Here is an 18,891-nt window from a genome sequence, read left to right on the forward strand (position 1 = left end):
GAGACTTCTGTCAGGTGTGTGGTTTACCAGGAAGAGTCTTCAGCTGGAAAACAATTCTCAGGTGTTTTGCACTGAATGGAAAGCGTAAAAAGTTTTATTAATGTTTTTTGTATAGTGTTTATTACTTCATTTCAGTACTTCCTAACACACACAAAAAAACCCCCAAACAACCCTTTTCTGAAGTAATTCTCTATTTCCTACAAATCTTACTGACATGAAGTGATGCCTACACAATGTCTACCTCCAGCTGTAGGTCTCAGCCTCCCAAACAAGGTTTGTGTGTGCCCTTACAGAATGATAGAATAGCTTGGTTTCAAAGGGATGTTTAAAGGTGATCTAGTCCAGCTGCTCTGTGATAAGCAGGAACACCTCCAACTCCATGAGGTTGCTCAGAGCCCCACCCAATATGCCCTTTAACATCTCCAGGAACGGTTCATCTACAACTGCTCTCTGCAACCTGTTCCAGTGATTCACCACCCTCACTGTAAAACTTTTCTTCCTTATATCTGGTCTTATAGTTTACAACAACTCCCTCGTCCTATAAAAGCCGCCCATGCTAAAAAATCTGTCCCCATTTTTCTTAAAAGCTCCCTTTCAGTACTGTGAGGCTTTAATACTGTTTCCCAGGAGCCTTCTCTTTTCCAGAGAACAACCCCAATGTCCTTATTCTTGCGAATTTTCCCATGAACTCCCATGGATATTGTTGCTTCCGTAATGCTATACATATGTTTTGAGGCTCAGAAAAGACAGGGAAATGATAAACATATGAGCTCAAAACTTCTGAGAAAATGAGGACTGCCAGTGTTTCCGTAATTAAAGATATGCTCTGTAAACTGTCCCTGCCTCCCCTTTCCTTTATCCAAGATGAATGAAATGTGAAACACTTGAAAGCCTGGGAAGTAAGTTAAGGTTATAGAAGTGATTGCGTTTGATGATGTCACGTCCCTTTTGATGACATGGATAAAACACGTCCAAACCCGTGCCTGGAGCGGGATGAGACTTTCTTGGGGGACTGTTTGGGGATGAAAAATGCTGCAACAAGCAGAGCCCCTCGCTGCGGCAAACCCCCGGCGGGGCTCGGGCGCCCCTTAGCCCGCCCGGGGCCGCGTGTGGCCGCGGACGGCTCAGCGCTCGCCTCCGGCCGCCGGCGGGGCGGGCAGCGGAGCCCCCGGGGCCGGGTTAACCTCGCCTTACCCCTGACCCTTCCGCGGATTGCCCGCCCCCGAGCACCGTGCCAGGGCCGGCCGGGCGCGCCCGGCGGCGCCGCTCCCTCCGCGGCTGCCGACGGAGACCGGGAAACTTTCGGAGAAAGCCACTTCCTCGCCCGGCCCGGCTGGACTTGGCGGGGGGAGATGTCAGATGCCGGCAGGGAGAGAGGGAGGGGAGAGGCGGGGAAGTCGCAGCCCCTCCGCCCGATGCCAGACGGCCATTGAAGCCGCGGGCGAGGGGCCGGCGGGAGGAGGCGAGGAGCGGCGGCGCAGGGAGGTGACCGGCCCGGCTCTCGGCGGCCACTGCCCCGCTCGCCCCCTCACTCCGCCCCACGCAGGGCTTCCCCCGCGGCTCCGTCCCCCCGCCTCTCTTAGGGCGGGGCGCGGGGGAGGGCCGGGACGCCGGGCGTGCGGGGCTCAGCCCGGCCATGTCTCCGGGGGCGGCGGCGTCGGGCTGAGCGGCCGTGCGCGCAGCGGGGAGCGCTCTCCGCCACCATGAGGCGGCTGCCCCTGCCCTGCCTCCTGCTGCTGCCGCCGCTGCTGCTGCTGCCGGCCGAGGTGAGACCGAGCTGCGTGAGGCGGGGGGCTGCCGCACCTGCCCCCGGCGCGGCTGCCCCGGCGCGGCGCCCGCGGCTCGGCGGGGAGCCGGCGGGGCAGGTGTGCGGCCGGGCTCGGGCTTTGTCCCGCAGCGGCTCCGCCGGTGCCGCCCGCGGAGGGGAGGGCAGGGGAGGCTGGGGGCCGCGGTGTGGCCCGGCCGGGGCGTTGCTCACCTGGGGCGGGATCCCCGCGGCCTCCCCCTGCCCCCCGCCCGGCCGCAGCGGGGGCTGTCCTGGGGTTTAACCCGGCGGTGCAGCCGCGGGGCTCCTTTTGGGGCATGAGGCTGCCCCGGTTGTTTTCCTGGGTAAAAGCTGCCCTGGGTACAACAGGCACGGCTCCTGTCTCCCCAGTGTTGTAGCCTGCCCTCCTCGTGTCGCTGCTGGTGAATTATGTTACTAGGGTATATGTGGTAAGGGGGTCTTTGCGCATTGCCCGTGCCGCTGGTGCACATCACCCGCTGGGTTACGGCTTTCGGGATCAGCACGGAGTTTCCTCGGGAAAACGCTGCCGTGGTGCGGAGCGAGCAGCCCTAGCGGTGCCGGGCAGCAGATCAGCAGGAGGCCTTGGCCAGCACGCTTGGCTTTCAGGCCCCGCTCTCTTCCCACGTGTGTTGCAGGATGTTCTTCCAAGAACACCTTTCATTGATGTAAATCAGAATGGCGTGCCAGGTGACCCACTCAGCATGCTGGCACAGACTCTCACACTTGCTTCCCTCAGCTGATGTGTTCTCGGTCTTTCCGTAGGAGTGCTTCATGGCCGCTGTGAACTCTGATGCTCTGGGGCTTGCTGAACTTTTGCTTCCAGATGCACCCCTTGTCCTCTCTGCTTCAGTGGTTTCTGCTACAGATGTGTGAATGTGTGTTGATAGGCACCAAGGTGCTCAGTAATCTGTGGTGACAGATCTGCCTGAGAGCTGCTAAGCAGAACTGTACTGCTGCTTTACATTTTTGTCTTTTTCCTTACCTTGTGTTGATGCCAGCTTGTGATTGCAGCCATTGGCTGCAACTGGCTATTGTAAACCTTTGCTTCCTCATCTGGTCTGTTTCAGTTTGGGGTTCCTTGCAGTGTTTTGTCAGTTGATCTTTGTTGTTGTACCCAGCCTAGCTTTAAAAATCTCTTCTGAGTAAGAGCTGAAATTGAATTGAAGTATAAAGAGCTGAAACGGAATTGAAGTATAAAGAGCTGAAACTGAATTAAAGTATACCAGCATTTTGGAAGACCTCAGAGGAGGCCTGGATTGACCTTGGGTACAGCCTTGCAGGATCTGCCTGCCATGACCTCTGTTTTTTGCAGTTTTTCTTCTCAAGCTGTGTATGAAATCCTGTGGCTTGGTGATCTCTGACGTTCTCTTAAGCCAGGCTCTTAATTGGTGTCTAGTATGCTTCATAATAATACTAAAAAAAGTTGACCTGCTCCTCAATTACATGTAGTTAAATTTATGCATTCATCATCTTTGGACCCAGCTGTGGACCCTCAGCTAGGTCTTGTTAACCTTGATGTTATCAGAGGTCCCATCAACATGTCAGATCTGCAGATTTTGGTGTGGCTCTTAACTTTAGGTGGGAACTCTACAGCTCATAGTGTCACTACTGAAAATTTACCAGACAGCATTCTCAATTTTGACTTAATTGTACCTGTGAATGTGAAAGCTGAGGCGAGGAAGTCTCAGTTTACTGGGACTCTCAGGCTTCTTGACTAGTGCTGGTCAGCACCTGGTGCAGTTCTGAGCATTAAGAGTGTGTGCTTGAACTGCAGACAGGTGGGGAGAAAGGTCTTTAAGGATTTTTTTCCTTAGAGGAATAGGATGTAAACCAGGTGCTTGCCGATAGTGTGATTCTGCAAATCACTCTCATTTGAAATGACTAAATTTCACTGTAGCCACTTATGTCAGGTAGGTGGGATAACTCATATTTGAAAAGTCATTATGTTTCTATAGGCTGTAAGGATGCAGAATAAAGCCTTGCTTGGAGGCAATGCTTCCAGTGCAATAATCTTGTTGCCCATTCGAGTGCTGTTCACATGGTCTTGCCCTCTAAAAATGAGGATGTTCTCTAACAGGGCAGAGTTTTGCTCTTTGTGTGGGGTTCTTTGCATAGGCTCGGGCAGGTGTTAGAGTTGGCTGGTGTTGTTTGAGGTGTGGTGTGTGCTCAGGTGCAGGGACATGGCCTGGCACTGCCTGGGGTGGCATGTAGCTGCTGTAGGAAGGTGACAGCAGCTGGCAGGACCATCAGGCATGTGGCATGAGCTGGGCTTCATGTGCTGCCAGTAAGGACTATTGTCCCTTCTCTGCAGTCTCCAGCCAGCCCCTGAGTGAGAAGGCTGGGGTGGAAGTGGCTTTTGGCTGGCTCTGGCCTCTCAGATGACTGTGGGGTCGGAGAGGGGACAGCGCTGCACACTGACACCATTGTGGGCCCAGCCACATGCAGGGACTGGGAAGCAGCCCCAGAGCTGTGGAATGGCTGTGTCATGGCAGCTCCTCAGTGGTGTGATGGGCACATGATCTTTCTGTGGTGCCTTTTACTCAAGGATAAGCATCTTGCTTATTTTTCAGGATTACAACATAGTGGGCAAGGTTGGAGTTGTTAAAAAACAAACCTTGCTCTCCGTTTCTTATTGAGAGTGATCACGTCAGTGATGTGATAAATAACATCTACTACCAAAAGAGCAACAGACAGTGGTTTTGGGCTTGATTTGGTGTTGAGAATTACAAATGCCTTTTTTGTGGACCTAATAGCTTGTTGTTACATCTTATTGCATGCACAGAACAACTGATACTGTGAGAGTTGATTATATAGGATTATGACTTAATAACTGGTCTGAATTTTCAAGTGAGGAGTTTAAATGAAGAACCATCTTATCTCAAATGTGGGCTTGCCATGTGTGTATGTCAGATAATTTCTGCTGTATATTGGTCATTATTAATCATCCTTGTTGAGTCTTATCCTGCATAGTACACTAAATTTAAATTTTATTTTGTGGAATTATTCTGGGTTATCTTCAGCAGATGCAAGAAGAAGTTAATAGTAATTTCCATTTAACTTTGTGACTGGTCTACATACATCTAATTTAGAGGCTTACAAAAGAATAAAGATAGAGCAATGTGAGGCTCCTGTGCTGCTTCTGTTCATGCACTTCTGGGGTAAACCCTTCAATGGCCACTATTAAAAACACAGGTATGAGCATTGCTGATCTGGAGACCTGAGCAGGCCTGACCTTAGGCAGCACAGAGCAGAAGGGGAAGTTGGAGCTGTGAACAGAATTTGCTTGAGGCTGAGGAGTGTAGAAATAAACTTTTCATCTGCCAGGCCAGGTTATTTTTGTATGATGATTGCTTTAATTTTTGTTTTCAACAAAAACACAGGTTAATTTCCTGAGCTTCTTTATGTTCCTTACAAAGCCCCACAACACAAGCACGTTCTGCAGGGCTCAATGGAGGCTTTGTCCTCAGCGTGGCATGGATATGCTTCCTTGGAGGCATAGGCTGGCTGCACATTGCAGCACACTCACATGGTTTCCAGTACTTTGAGTCTCCAGCCAGCAACACACAACAAAATATCTTCTTCTGCATATTTGAGATCAGAATTGAGGCTCACAGTGGAAATGTTGTCTGTGCAAACAGCCACACTATTATTAGTACTTCCTCAATTATGGAGCTACATGCAAGTCTTTGTTGAGAATTTTTTATGGCATGTAGTTTTTTATGGTTGGAGTTTCTAAATATGAGTGAAATTGCTGCTGTTTTAAAATCTTTGGTTGTTCATTGTGCAGGGCATAACCTATATAATTTTAATTTATGCATTTCCTTCTTTCTACTAGAGTTGCAGTCTATCATAGAGGGAGCATTTTGACAGTGCTGGAGAGTGGTTGGGTGCTTGGATGTTTGTAAGTGCAAAGCCTACCTCTGACATTTACTTGCCTGCTTGAAAGATTCTCAGTATGAGCAAAGGCAGGAGACACTACTGAACCAGTTGTTGGCTGCACATCTGGTTGTTAGCCTGATGCTTTTATTTTGGCTCCAAAATTTGAATGCAAATTGTACCTTGAACATTGTGAAAGGTTGCTGGAAGTGTAGGAGGAGCTAGCTGAATTTTCTCCAGCAGAGAGGGCCGACTGCTATGTAGGGATGGGTGAGTGAAAGAACTTTGCCTTAAATGGAGCTATCAGTAGGAAATTAATTTTCAGCAGGAGGTGACTGTGTAGGGGAGGAAGACTTCAACGGGGAGAGGGGGGAAGAAAATGAAAAGTAGGTAAACATGTGCTAATATGAAGTGTTAGAAAGCCAAGAGTGTGGGGGAAAGAGTGATCAGGCATCACAGGAAGAGAAGAACAAAACAGATGCACTGCTCTGGAAGGCTGCACCAAGGCTCTTCTCTAAGTGCTTTCCAGCTGTTCCCAAATGTATCTGCACATAAACAGGCCTCCTGGGGCTATTAATCCAAAATTCCAGGAGAAAATCCAAGATTAAATGGGAAAAGTATTTCTGTAATCCAACAAAGAATGGATGTGTAAATGTGGTCCAACCAGAGCTGAATCAATACATTCATGGCCTCATTTGGTTATCTTCTATGGCCTTAATTGGCTTTCAGTGGAAAAGGCAGGGAAATATATGTCCATATCTTTCCATGAATGTTGTTGGTATTTGGCACATCACTGAAAGTACTTCTTTTCCTACCATCATCAGGGAATTGGAAGAACCCCTTGATATCAGAAACCAAGCAGTCCACCCATCACACTTCCTTCTGTGCTCTCTGTAAAGATACCACAGGCCGTTTAGGAAAGTTTCTTTCTCCACATGTAGAAATGTAATAGGAGAAAAGGTAACTGTGCTTTTGACCATGTCTCAGAATTGAAGAAATTGCACCTATAAAGAAAAAGAAATGGCAGCTCTAAAGGAGAGGAAGGAGGATGTTGGTGTTTGCAGTGGTGCCAGACCTGTGGGGTCTGTACCTGACCTTGGCTTTACATGGTGCTTCAAACCCAGCTGGTATGAGTGGGGAAGAGGACTAAGGCTGTGTTTGACACGAGTACTGCTTTGGGGATGAGAAAGGAACCCTGTTAGGATCACCTTCAGGCTGTCCTAGCCAGTGCCTGGAAGCCTTTTTCTCTCCAGTGCTGTCCATCTTCTTGTTTCCTTTTCTTCTTGTACCTCCTGTTTGTTTGGTGTGCTTCTGATTTTTCTCATTCTTCTGTACAGTTTTAGCCAAACTGAACAAGGAAAAGAAATACCTAGTGTGCCATTGGGAAGTTCCTATTGCGTGCAAAGGTTTTGTTATGTTCTGCATGTGGGCTTCTGCTTTTGGGTTGAGAATGTGGGTATTTTCTTTAAATGTTGGGTTAGGTGTTTTGTTTATTGGAAGGGCCTAATGGTTTTTTTGGTTGATTGGTTTGGCTTTGTGGTGTGCAGGAGAGTGATGTCCACAAACTGTAGTACTCATTTTTGTGTTCTGTGCACCAAATGAGCCAGGACTTGAATATAAGGAATAATTTGTGTGAACTTCAGCCCCATTTTCCTCATTGAAGGTAAAAACTTTTTGCTTCTGAGACTCTAAAATCACCAAGTGAAGACTTGACCATGAGGTGCAGAGCTTCATTACAAATTACAGCCTGTCTCTTGGGGCCAGGTAAGCAGATGCAGTCTCTGAGCACTTCTGAGCCCCAAAGTGCTGGAGCCCTCTCTCCCATCATAGCCTGGGAGTGGCTGGGGGCTTTTCCCTTGTTAGGCTGTTAGATTGGTACCTACAACACAGCTGGCTCTGTGATTACCTGTAATTCCTTACTTCCTTTTGCCACTATTTTGGTAAAGATTTTGGTTTTGGTATCTACCAGCTTGCAAGCAGTTGGACTGAACCTAGCCTGCATAAGAGTGCTCCCCAAAGAGGGTTAGTTGTGCAGACCAGCTTTGTGGAAACACAGCCTGTCCTTGGTCATTGAGGGATGTAGATTGGCATGGCTTTAAATGCCTATTTAAAAGCTTCTGCTAGTTCAGCAGGATTTTTTTTTTTTTTTAATGGAGTGTGTCAAAATGAATCACTCATGGATTTCTTGGCTGGTGGGTGGTAAGACAGGGAGCTCTGCATGCCTGTAAGAGGACTCCTGGTCCAGTTCATGATGTTACACATGAGCTCTGCTTGCTGATGCTTTGCCTCTGCAATGGTAGATGGCTCTGGAGGGTGTTTTTGCACAGGAATGCTGGTGCCTTTTGTTTCTGCATTCCCCATCGTGGTGGAGCTTAGGCAGAGCTTTCTGTCGCTATTTCCTCTTGTGCACTTGGATTTTAGTAAATTAGAGCACTTTTAATAAGCTTCCTTGTTTATTTTCTTATATACACATATGAGCAGGTCACTGCTGGCAGGTCTGTTTCTACATACCTGGTTCTGAGTCCTCACTTCCAAATTCTATTTTCTACCAGCTCTGTTTCTCCAAGGAGAGAGCCATGCAGAGGATGCCTGCCAGAGGACTGGTTTGTGAGTGCTACATTGACTCATGAGACAGGAGGATACTGCAAAGGATGGGGCAGGGGAGCTTAGCTTTGGGGCAGGCCAGCCTATATAAGCAGCAAAGCATGGGACCATCCATGGTATTACAGGCTGGGAAAGCTTCCTGCTACCTCCCTGTAGCAGTTGTTGTGCCTGCAGGATCAACAGTCCCTGTAGATAAGTGGAAGTTGCTTCTTTCTGTTGTCTTTCCTTCCCAGGGTTTCCTCATGCGCAGAGTAGCTCAGACAACTGATTTCCAGACTGTCCCCTTGAAACTTTCAACTTATTTTTCCTGAAGGTCTCATGATACAGAAGGGGAAAATGGTGAGACTTCATTTTAGTTGCCTTCATCTGTCTGCATCAGCTTAAGGACAGGTGAATTGTTAGTTTCATCTGAATTCATAGTAAGAGAGGTCCCATCTTTGTCTTTATTTGTCAAAACCTGCTCTGCTGCCTGACTTTGTGCAAGGTGGCCTCAGTGGCTTTGAAGTGGAAAGAGCAGGGTGGATGCTGGAGTGGAAATGGATGAGGCTTCCACCACCAGGGACATCAGGGTTGCAAAGGCAACCAGTTTCATGTGCTAGCAGGGATTTGGGGTAAGTGAGCTCTCTGAGACCAAGATGTGGTTTTGGCTGACAAAGGGAAGGGCTTCCACTGTTTCCCTCTGGGATGCAGGTGAAAGAAATTCACATAAGCAGAAAGTAGCAGTGTGGAACCATCAAAAGAGATGGACTCAGCCTTGCTGGTGGTTTTAGTACAATATGAGATGTGCCATGGTTTCACTGTACTTTTTAAATAGTAAATGTGACTTTTTATGAAACACAATGTGAGGAAAAATTTGTGCCTGTGGCTGGCATCAAATTTACAAATGCAAAATTGTATTGTGTTAATTAAGAGAGTTTAGGGTTTTCTTCCTTTTGTGATCATGATCTTTGATTCTGCAGGAATTTACATGCTTCAAAATACTTATAAATCAAGGGGGAAATAAAATGCACGACAATAAATTGGTAGGGTCCTTTTGGATCATCAAATTCTGTTTTCTTTATTTGCTTTTCTCTAGTGAAGGCAGATATGGGAATTCTAATGTCTTCTTGACACTGCACGTTTTATAATTGCCTATTTATATCAAGTTTGGAATTGAGTCCATGACTTTCCTGCTATATGAATTACATTTTTTAAATTCTAGTACTCTTTGCTTGCAGGGTCAGCTGTTTCTTCCAATACTTGGCCTGAAGTTTAGTACCGATGAAAATGTCTTTTTTGTGGTCAGTTCTGGTGTGGTTTTTTTTTTTTTTTTTTTTTTTGCTAAGTAGGCTGTGCCTGGTTAACTGAGGTCTATGATGGTTTCACCTTCTATGGATTTATACTTTTCTATTTTATAGAGGGGAAATACGGGAACTGTAACCACAGTTTCCTTCCCACAGTTGTTGTAAGTGTGTATCTTCAACAAAAAAAAAAAAAAAAAAAAAAAAAAAAGTTCTTTCTTAGGGGAAGTTTGTTATCTTTGGTTCAGTTTGCATGACTTTCAGGGTAATTCACCTCTAATTCTGTGCAGCTGGGCACCAGAGAGAAATGGGCAGCCCAACTTTGAGGTCAGGATCTGGCCCATCTGGCGCACTGGGCATGTTGCAGACACAGGCCTGGTGTTCTAAACTGAGTTTCTGATAGATTTTGTATTAGACAGCTGAGGAAAGGAGACTGACATACTCTTACATCTGGTAAAGGAGTGGCATTAATATTTGCAAGATAAAAGTTGCTTGTTGGTATTTTTTTAAAATTCAGTATCTCTGCTGTTCAAAATCCTATTTCTGAGATGAAAGGAAAAAATAAATTTTTGTGAAAGTTTCTTTTGCATTTGTTTTCAAATGAGTGATAGACTAGCCAGTTATTCTGACTAATTTGTACTAGTTTTAAGACTTCTTTCAACCAACTAAAACCCCCCTTGCTTTATTAGTACTATTAAATTGTTCATTTGAGTGATAAATTAAATGCACTGCCACATCCATTTAAAAATAAATTGAACGATCCCTAAGCACATTCTAAGCACTGGTAGGTATTGGTATTGTGAATGTGTTAAATGAAACCCGATTTTAAGACAATAATTATGGGAAAGGACAAGGCTGTAAGATCTGGAAGTGGATCTGTTGGGCCTTTTTTCTGTAATCTCCATAACAATGCAGGTAACTGTATGTATATGACAAATCTCAACAATACACTCCTTTCTCCCTAGTAAAAGAGAGAAAACTTGCCTTTGTCTGTAACTATTAAGGACTTGCATTTGGACATGTTAAAATTTCAGTGAGATAGTTCCAGAGGGGAAAAAAGCCTAGCCAGTTAACAGAAGGAGAAAAAAAAAAAAAAAAGTTAGTGTTGGATCCCTTTGGAGACAGGCCTTATTTCCAGTTTAACAGTTACAGATGAAATGTTGTTACAAAGTGTTTGGATGTTTCTTCAGAAGACATGACTTTAATGGCCAAGTCTTCCTGTACCATGTTAGTGCATTTTTATCTTCTTGTCTCTCTCTTCAATGATTTTTCGCAATTGCTGAAGGGTAGTTTATCTAAAATATAAATGTCTTACCGTATTGATACGTGGATTTAAGGCTACATAATGAAAGTGTAATTGCTTCTGAGCTTTTGTTGTGTGTGCTCAATTCCTCTGTGACATTCTTGTTTCTGATGTCTGCTGTGCACTTGTAGTAAAATAGCCACATTAAAGAAGCTAACAATCAGCTCTCTATATTCATGAATTTGAAGGCCTGAAATTCTTGGAAAAAAAGAGGTGCATCCTTAATTAACTCTATAATGTGCTTCAAAAAACCACCAAACCCCCAAACTAAAAAAGTCTTCTAACAAGCTTTTTGATGATTAAAAGATATAATTAGTTTATTGTACTCTGAATTAAGCTAAGGATCTCTTTCTTTCTGATCTGCAATATTTTGGGATGTCCTGCTGCTGCTGAGAGTGTGTGTGCTGAGCTTTAGCCAGCAGCAAATATTTGCAGGTGGATGCAGTATCTGGAGGAGCCTTAGGCAATACTCATTTCCCAGTCCTACAAGACAGATCTGTGGTATGTGGTTTAACTGGTATTTATTTCACTATTGTCCTCTGACTCAGTCTTCGTAATTTTACATGTATCTGTTCGACCGTTTCCTGGTTCAGTGTGTGAAGCACAGCACTGCAGGAGGAGTGAGCAGAAGGTCAGAGCTGCTATTTAGTTGCTGCAGAGCATGCTTTTCCCTCTTCACTGATAATGGAGCCTAGTACTCTTCCTGGTGGAATTGGTTAGGACTTCATCCAAGTGGTGCAAATAGTTCTCTTCTAAACTTCTGAAAGTTTGAGCAGCCTACAAAACCAAAAAAAGTCCTTTTCACTCACTTGCACTGTTTTTGACTTGCAGGAAGGGATTGCTGCACATCCAGCAGTTATTAACTCATTAAGTTAATGAGTGGGTGATTCACACAGAGCAGCCCCTGCTCCATCCTAGCAGAGCCACTGCCTGCTTGCAGTGCTCCTGCTGGACAGAAGGTCATTTCTGATGGCCTTCACTGTGCCCCACAGGTTATGCTGCATGCAGAATTCTGTGCAGTGCACTTATGGTTTGTAAGCAGTGTGTGCAGTGATTCCTCCTATCCCTAAGTTTAGGGCTATCCACAACACCTGGCACAGCTGCTAAGAAGAACAGTATGTTGTAATGCCAGCTCTGCAAAAAACCTGTGGCTGCAGATTGAGTCTCCTGCAGTCTTGTTTCTGCAAATTGCCTACCTTAGTTGCATTTCTCTCTTGTAAATGATTTTTTTAATTGCAAAAGGGCAAAATGAAAAAGCAAACAGGTATCTCATATATGGGCATTTATTCAGTCATTGCTGCATGTGATATTTGTCATTGTTGTCTCCAGATTCCATCAAAATTAATTCCGTGAATGTTAATCTGAGTTTTGCAGTGAGAACTGCTCAGCTGAACATTCTGTCTCCTCCTGTAGAAATGTGTGGAAAAGATGGGAGATAAGATAGTGCCAGACTTCAGTTTCCGTTCTGAACAAAGACCTCTTACTTTTGCTTTCCTGAAGTCAGACATTTGCTGTTTCATGCTCTAGCATAGAACATAGCACTGATGAAATCCTGCTGGAGTTTTGAAGATAAAGCTAATGACTGAGAAGTTCTAGGACTTGCAGTAGGTTGTTGTGTCAAGATTTGTTTGAGGACCTGGGAGTTGCTCACCTGCCACCCTTCAAATATTTTTTGCACTTTCCTCCCCTTTCTTGCAGTAGTTGTATGTTGTGACCTTGAGGTTGTAAATGCCACGGGACATTGTAGTTGTACATGGCTACTACTAAGGAATCTTGTGGGGTTGGGAACTCTGGCAATGACTTCAAAAAAGGAATCTTCCTCAGTCAGCAGGTGCATATAGGAAATCAGCCTAATGCCCTACCTCACCTGTCTCCACCAGGATTCACTTGTGTTCACAAACTGCATCAAAAATGAGAGCTGCAAGGGGAAAAAAGCTTCCTTTATACTTCCTGTATTTTGTGAATACAGGGTTCCTTTTTGGTCATGAATGGGTTATAAATCAGACAAAAGTGGGGTTGTGGGGTCTTGTCTCTTTCTTCTCTAAGTGAATTGGCTAATTCTTGGTGGGTCTGCAGATAGGAAAGGCATTCCTTACATCAGGCACAGATGGGGAAAGGGTTCTTGTGTGGTGAGATCGACATTTACCTCTAGACACAGGGCAGCCTGTGGTAAACCACTCGAGTGCTTGGGAAAAGGGAGCAGGAGTGTGAGTGAGGCTGCACAAAACCTTGGCAGGCATTTAGTGGGACAGTGAATATCACCCTGGATATGTGTCATGGAGCAAGTCCCAGTTCTTAAGACTCTACTCATAGCAAGTGCTTCAGCAAGAGGCATTGGGATGCTAGGGAACTTCTGAAGGGATGGCAAATGGATGTGCAGTTCCTGCTAAAGGTAACAGCCATTAATTATATTGAAAAGGTGCAAAAACCAGTTTGCTGGTAAAATATCTGTGTTGTAAAAGGCTTCCATCAGGCTGTTTTAGCCCCAGGCAGTGTGTATTGTACAGAACTGAAACAAACTCTTTTGTTGCCTTTGCACAGCAAGTACTGCTTTTTTTTCTGACCAACAAAACCCACAGTTTGTTTCTGGATGTCCTGTAGGGCCGTGACTGGTCTTGTGAGCAGTCTGTGGTTTGTATGTATTGGGTGGTGTTTGGAGGACTTTGAGATCTTCCTGTCCCTGCTTTAATTCAGCAAAGAGAGCTGAACAAGAACTGTGGGTGGGTGCAGCTGAGGGGGACAAGTGCACTTGAGCCTGGGGTGTAAGCACTCCTCCATCATGTCCATCTCTGTGGAAGGAGAAGCAAAGTTTTTGAAGAAAAGGAAGTAGGCTGCTGGGGGAGGATGATGAGTAAACAGAGTGTGTATGAGGAGCAAGATTGCTGCAGCCTACGTAAGCCAGCAGCGTGCCTCAGCTGTTGAAGCTGTGCCCAAGTATGTGCTGTTTTATTACACAGAGCTGGACCGTATTCCCTCTGACATGAAACTGACCAGTCCACCTCCTTCTTAATTAGATCCTCTTGGGATGAGACATCTCTTCCTGAAATGAGAGGGAGGCCAAATTCACATGGACCTGCCACCCCCAGACCTCTGCACACTTGACAGCTGTGATAGCATGGCACCATCCCCCCTAATTTGGATTCTGGTTAAAAGTGATGGAAGGCATTTCTGGACAGCTAGTGTTGAACCTGCAGGCTCTCTCTGCATGAGATCACCAGCTCTGTGCTGCTTGCAAAGAGGTGATGATGATCAGTGTCTGCTGATGGTCAGCCCATGATGATCTGAGAGCTTAAGAGGTGTGAACCTGTCTGCTTCATCTGCTTCACTACACAATAGTAAAGTCTCCAGTCTGTGGTGACCATTATTGAGGAGATATGACTAGTGTTACTGTTTGCATGTGTATACATATATATATATATATATATATATATATATATATATATATATATACACACATACACATAGACTTTGGGGTATTGCTCAGAGCTCCCTAGCTGGGAGTGGGGCTACCTTGCTTCTTTTGAAAATGCATGTGAAGGCAGTCTCTGTTCTAAAGTGCCCAAATGTGTGTTTTTGTGTGTTATTTTAAGCATGTATGTGTGTAAACACACAGTCTGAATTTAGAGATCATTTTTGTGACTGCATAATCCATCTCTGAAAACCTAGGAAGTGTTGGAGTTAAAGCTGCCCATTTGATTTTAATCTGCCCCTTTCCAAAGGATGGAGGCAGAGCCACACTCCTCTGCTCCCATGCTTGGCTGTCTTTGCTCAGTGCCTGCCCCCTCACGAGAAGGTGCTGCTGGAGAAACTTCAGCTTGCCTGGATATATTTTGGGATGCAGGTAGAGGGTGTCCCAGTGCAGCTCCCCATACAGAGCCTTACTAAGAGGTGTGTTTTCCCCCCCCTTGATTTTTTAATTAGCTTTCAAGCTGAAGTGAGAACATTTTTTCCTCCCAGAACTCCAGTTCTGCTAAGGCTCCAATAGGCAAAAAGTCAATTAAGACTTTTTATTTTGGTATTCTAAGTATTTTTGAAATATGTCATCTTTTCCTAGCTACAGCAAGGGCAATTTTAGTGAAGGGAGCACTAAAGGGGTCAGGGAAAGTCCATTTCTTGCCAGACCATAAAAAAATGGTCTTTGGGGTATTTAGCATTGGCACAGCAATCTGTTTCCCCCCTTTCTCAGTATTTTGAAGCATTTTGGTTGCAACATTTCATAATTAAGTAAATATATATAGGCAGGTGCTGGCACATAATCCTAAAACTTTGCCTCCAAAGCACTTGGGGTAAGTTATGAAGAGGGATCTTCTGATAGGAGACCCTGGGTAATGTCACATTACACCCTGTGAATTGCCATTCAGATTTTTCATTTAACTTTTAACATTTGATTTTCAGAGCACCAGTGACTTCTTCCTTTTCATACAGAACAGCTCTTCCTCCTGCTCCTGTCTTGCTGCAGGTGTTCACCCCCAGCCAAGCTCTGTGGTGTGGGGTGCACAGTGTGTGAGAGCACCCTCAGTTAGAGACACTGGTGGTGATGCTCTGGTGAAATCTCCAAGCACACTGAGATGGGCAGCCTTGACAGAGCTGTGGCACAGCCCAGTGTCACAGCCTTTCCTAAACTCTCCCTTCTCTGGGCCAGGTAATCCTGGTGTAACCTAAAGTGGGTGAAAGTTCCACCCATTCTCAGTTTTCTTAGTGCAAGTATGCATGGTCTTTCTCACAGCATTTCTCATACTTGTTTCTAAATCAGGTACATCCCATTTTCTTAAGTCTTCTCTGTATATACATAATTGCAATTTGTAATTTAGATTGAAAATCCATCCTTAATGGCCTGTCTTTTACATGTTTCCCTATAACATTATTTTAGAAACATAGTTATTTTCATATTTTAGCATTTTTATCAATATGAAACTTCAGAACATGATTTCTCTATTAAAAAGTCTACTGCTGAAGTTCAGCCCTGTTCTTTCCAACGTTTTATCTCCCCCTTTCCTTTTCTGCCCACATCTCAAGTCAAATTTTAGGTCTGTAGGTGGAATAGGTTTTACTAATGAGGGGAAAACAGATAGTTACAAGTAGTGATGATGGAGAGGAATAAGTGCCTCTATTAGTGTGGTGACAAAGTGTTTTTTGCAGGACTCAGACTGCAGTTGCACATGGTCTGTGGTGCAGCTTCCACCCCAATTTTCTTTCATACTTATATTCAATTTTTGCATATACACATCACAGAATAGTTTGGTTTCATTTGTATTTATTTAGCTTGCTGAGGAGGGTGGTGCTTTAATTGAAAGAAAAATTCCTGTGAACCATATGCCTCAGTTTTCTGTCAGCTCTAATTAATTTTTTTTCCTCCCTGCTTCCCCTTTGTGTGCATAAATGAGAACTTATGTGGGAGATCCCCATCACTGTTATTGTGTCACAGTCCTGTTTTATGATCTTGTAGTTCCTTCTGTGTTGATCAGACTTTGTAATAACAAAGATTGTAATAACAGACATGTTTTTTATGTGGAACGAGCTTATGGAAGTTTAAATATTGCTACTGTGGGTCCTTTGGTCAGTATTTCATCATGATGATGAAAATCAATGTGTTGAGCCCCTGGGAAAACTTCTGTTCTTAAATGTGGAGAAAAAGGCATGAGGGTTTGAAGTAACAGTGAAGTGAAGGCACACAGCTTGGACTTTCTGAATTTCAGTGCTGCTAAGTCATTGCAAGGGGACCCTAGTCTTGTTTTTGCTTTCTACAAAAAAGTAATTTTAATACTAGTCAGTTTTTGAATAACTATAAGATAATAAGATACTCTAAGTAGTATTAGCCATTTCAATATATATGTGTGTCTACATATATCTATATATATATATATATCTATATATATCTATATATCTATCTATATATCTATATCTATATCTATATATATATATATGTGACTGTGTATGTCCACAGTATATATTTGTAAGTGTAGAACAGAAGAGAAGAAGTGAGCCTTTAGTGAGAAATAATTTATTTTGTTATCTAGTTTTGTTTGTTTATTATCAAGTATTGTTTGAAGTAGGCTAAAGGAAAAGGAACTGTGTGTTGAGATAAGCAGTAGGAAAATTAAAAAAAAGACATGTACTTGGTTTAAATGATGTTCAGACTTACTGTGATATATTCCAGGCACTAGTATTTTCCTTTTTTGTTAAGATTATAAACAGTTGATTTTTGTTGAGTCTACAAAATAAAGAAGAACAACAGTATTAACTATATTAACTGTTCCTGAAATGTGCATTGGAGTGCTTTGTTTTACTCCTCCTTTGTGTTTCAAAGAGGAACCTTGCTGCATCAGGTTTTAACTTCTACAACTGATTAAGGAACCATTAGCTTGACAAATAATCGTGTGATGAATGGCAGGGGGGAAAATGGTGAATCAAATAGTGAAGCACTTGAATGGGTTCACCTTAGGCGCTTAAAAGGAATTGCATCAGTAGAACATGCCAGGATTGTTTCAGTGACTCTTCTGTTTCTGTTTGATCGATTTGGGGCAGGATGTCTTTTACACAGGCATTTTGTGTGACCATGTCTCTATAAAAAAATCAAGGAAAAATCAAGGGTTTCTTCCAGCCCCAGCATCCCTGGTGTTGGTGTCTGGTAAGAAGGGTCAGGCAGCTGGTGGGGACATTGTAGTGGTGTGTATTTGCCAGCATGTGTTTGATGTGGGTGCCTGAGCTCAGCAGGCCCTTGCTGGGCTGATGGGTATCCAGTCCAGATCCTCTTCTGGTGTGAAGCGGTGGCAAATACATCTGAGCAGGGGATGGAAAGATGGGATGAGTTCCCTGGGGTTCAGCTGGAGCACTGGAGGTTGCCTTGCCAAAGCAGAATGTGCATTCTTGCTTTCCACCCATCCCATCTCGAGGGGAATTTGAATTTCTTTAATGCCCAGGCTTGTGCTTGTTTGGCTCCTTATGCCTGCAGCTCATTATGTCTTGGTTTAACCAGGTGTTGTGTGCCTTTGGATTCCAGGAGCCTGTTCTCTACAGCTTTGGGCCACATATCTTTGTCTGTTTTGTAACCTGGATGACAGCACTGTGAACTTCCCATTGCAATAAGTCATTTCTGGAGAAAAGAGGCAATTAAAAAACATGTGATGTACTTGCTATCGAGAATGTATTTTCCTATGAAAATAGAATTCATGGAAATTTAAGTTCACAATCTGCTATGACATGGTAGAAAATTACTTATGGGTACTGATAGAGCACTATGAGGTTGGTTGCAATGTTTGAATGTCTCCAGATACATAAATAATGTCATATTGTCATATGATGGTCTAGGCATATGTTGCCTTCAAACAGGAAAAATACATAATACTGTTTGTTTAAAAATCTCTCTTTTCAAAAGGCATGTGCCAAGAAGCAGTGTGCTGGGGAATAAGTTCAGTTATAACCAGAAGGCTTTTTTTTTATTAGCAGAATTGTTTGTGAATGAGCAATGGAGATAGTGACCTACAGGGTTTATAAAATGTGGGAATCTGCCTGTCTAGCCAGCACTATAAATAAATTAGAAAGGCTTTTGAAAGATTTTTGTCAGTTCAATATACATTATTTTGTTTCAGCAAGTCTCCTTTGCTTCGCAGGCTGTGTTCTGTATATGGTGCTATTTATAATCTGGGGTGGAGGAAGAGTCTCTGGGAGTGGGTGATTCACAGACAAAATAGGGCCATAAACAATGTTAACACTGTGGCATAATCTGATAAAATCAGAAACTTGGACAAAGAGTGCAATGCTGTCCCTCACTAGGGCTGTTGTGTGGCAGCTTTTTCTCCCTTTCCGCTGACCTTCTCTGGCTTGCCAGAAATGCCCTCTAGTTTTGTTTTCCTAAGAGCCCAACACTGAGCTGCTGAAGGTTGACCTGAGAGCAGTGCTCTGCCTCAGCCTTCTGCAGGGAGGCTTCATGCCTGACCCATGTGAGGAGCGTGTGTCACCGCTGGATTTCTGGGACGTGGCTGGGGAGTGTCCAAGGACTTTGGTAGCTCAGTGGTTGTCTCCTCTGCACCCTGGCCTGGCTG

The 18,891-nt window shown here is 44.3% G+C and overlaps 1 protein-coding gene across 13 annotated transcripts in view; it reads left to right on the forward strand.

Moving 5' to 3' along the window:
* The first annotated feature begins 1,379 nt into the window (after window positions 1-1,379).
* PTPRJ (protein tyrosine phosphatase receptor type J) overlaps window positions 1,380-18,891 on the forward strand; it is a 74,425-nt gene continuing 56,913 nt past the window's right edge. For 3 of the 13 annotated variants that reach the window (XM_050975658.1, XM_050975664.1, XM_050975659.1), the window contains exon 1: window positions 1,383-1,766. In XM_050975658.1, the coding sequence (XP_050831615.1) occupies window positions 1,704-1,766 (63 nt within the window). In that variant the 5' untranslated portion in view covers window positions 1,383-1,703. Of the gene's footprint in view, window positions 1,767-18,891 lie in introns of all 13 variants that reach the window. The other 10 variants (XM_030240184.2, XM_050975660.1, XM_050975669.1 and 7 more) reach the window with 8 other exon arrangements.

This window comes from Serinus canaria, chromosome 5 (assembly GCF_022539315.1).
Source record: "Serinus canaria isolate serCan28SL12 chromosome 5, serCan2020, whole genome shotgun sequence".
Classification (NCBI taxonomy): Eukaryota; Metazoa; Chordata; class Aves; order Passeriformes; family Fringillidae; genus Serinus; species Serinus canaria.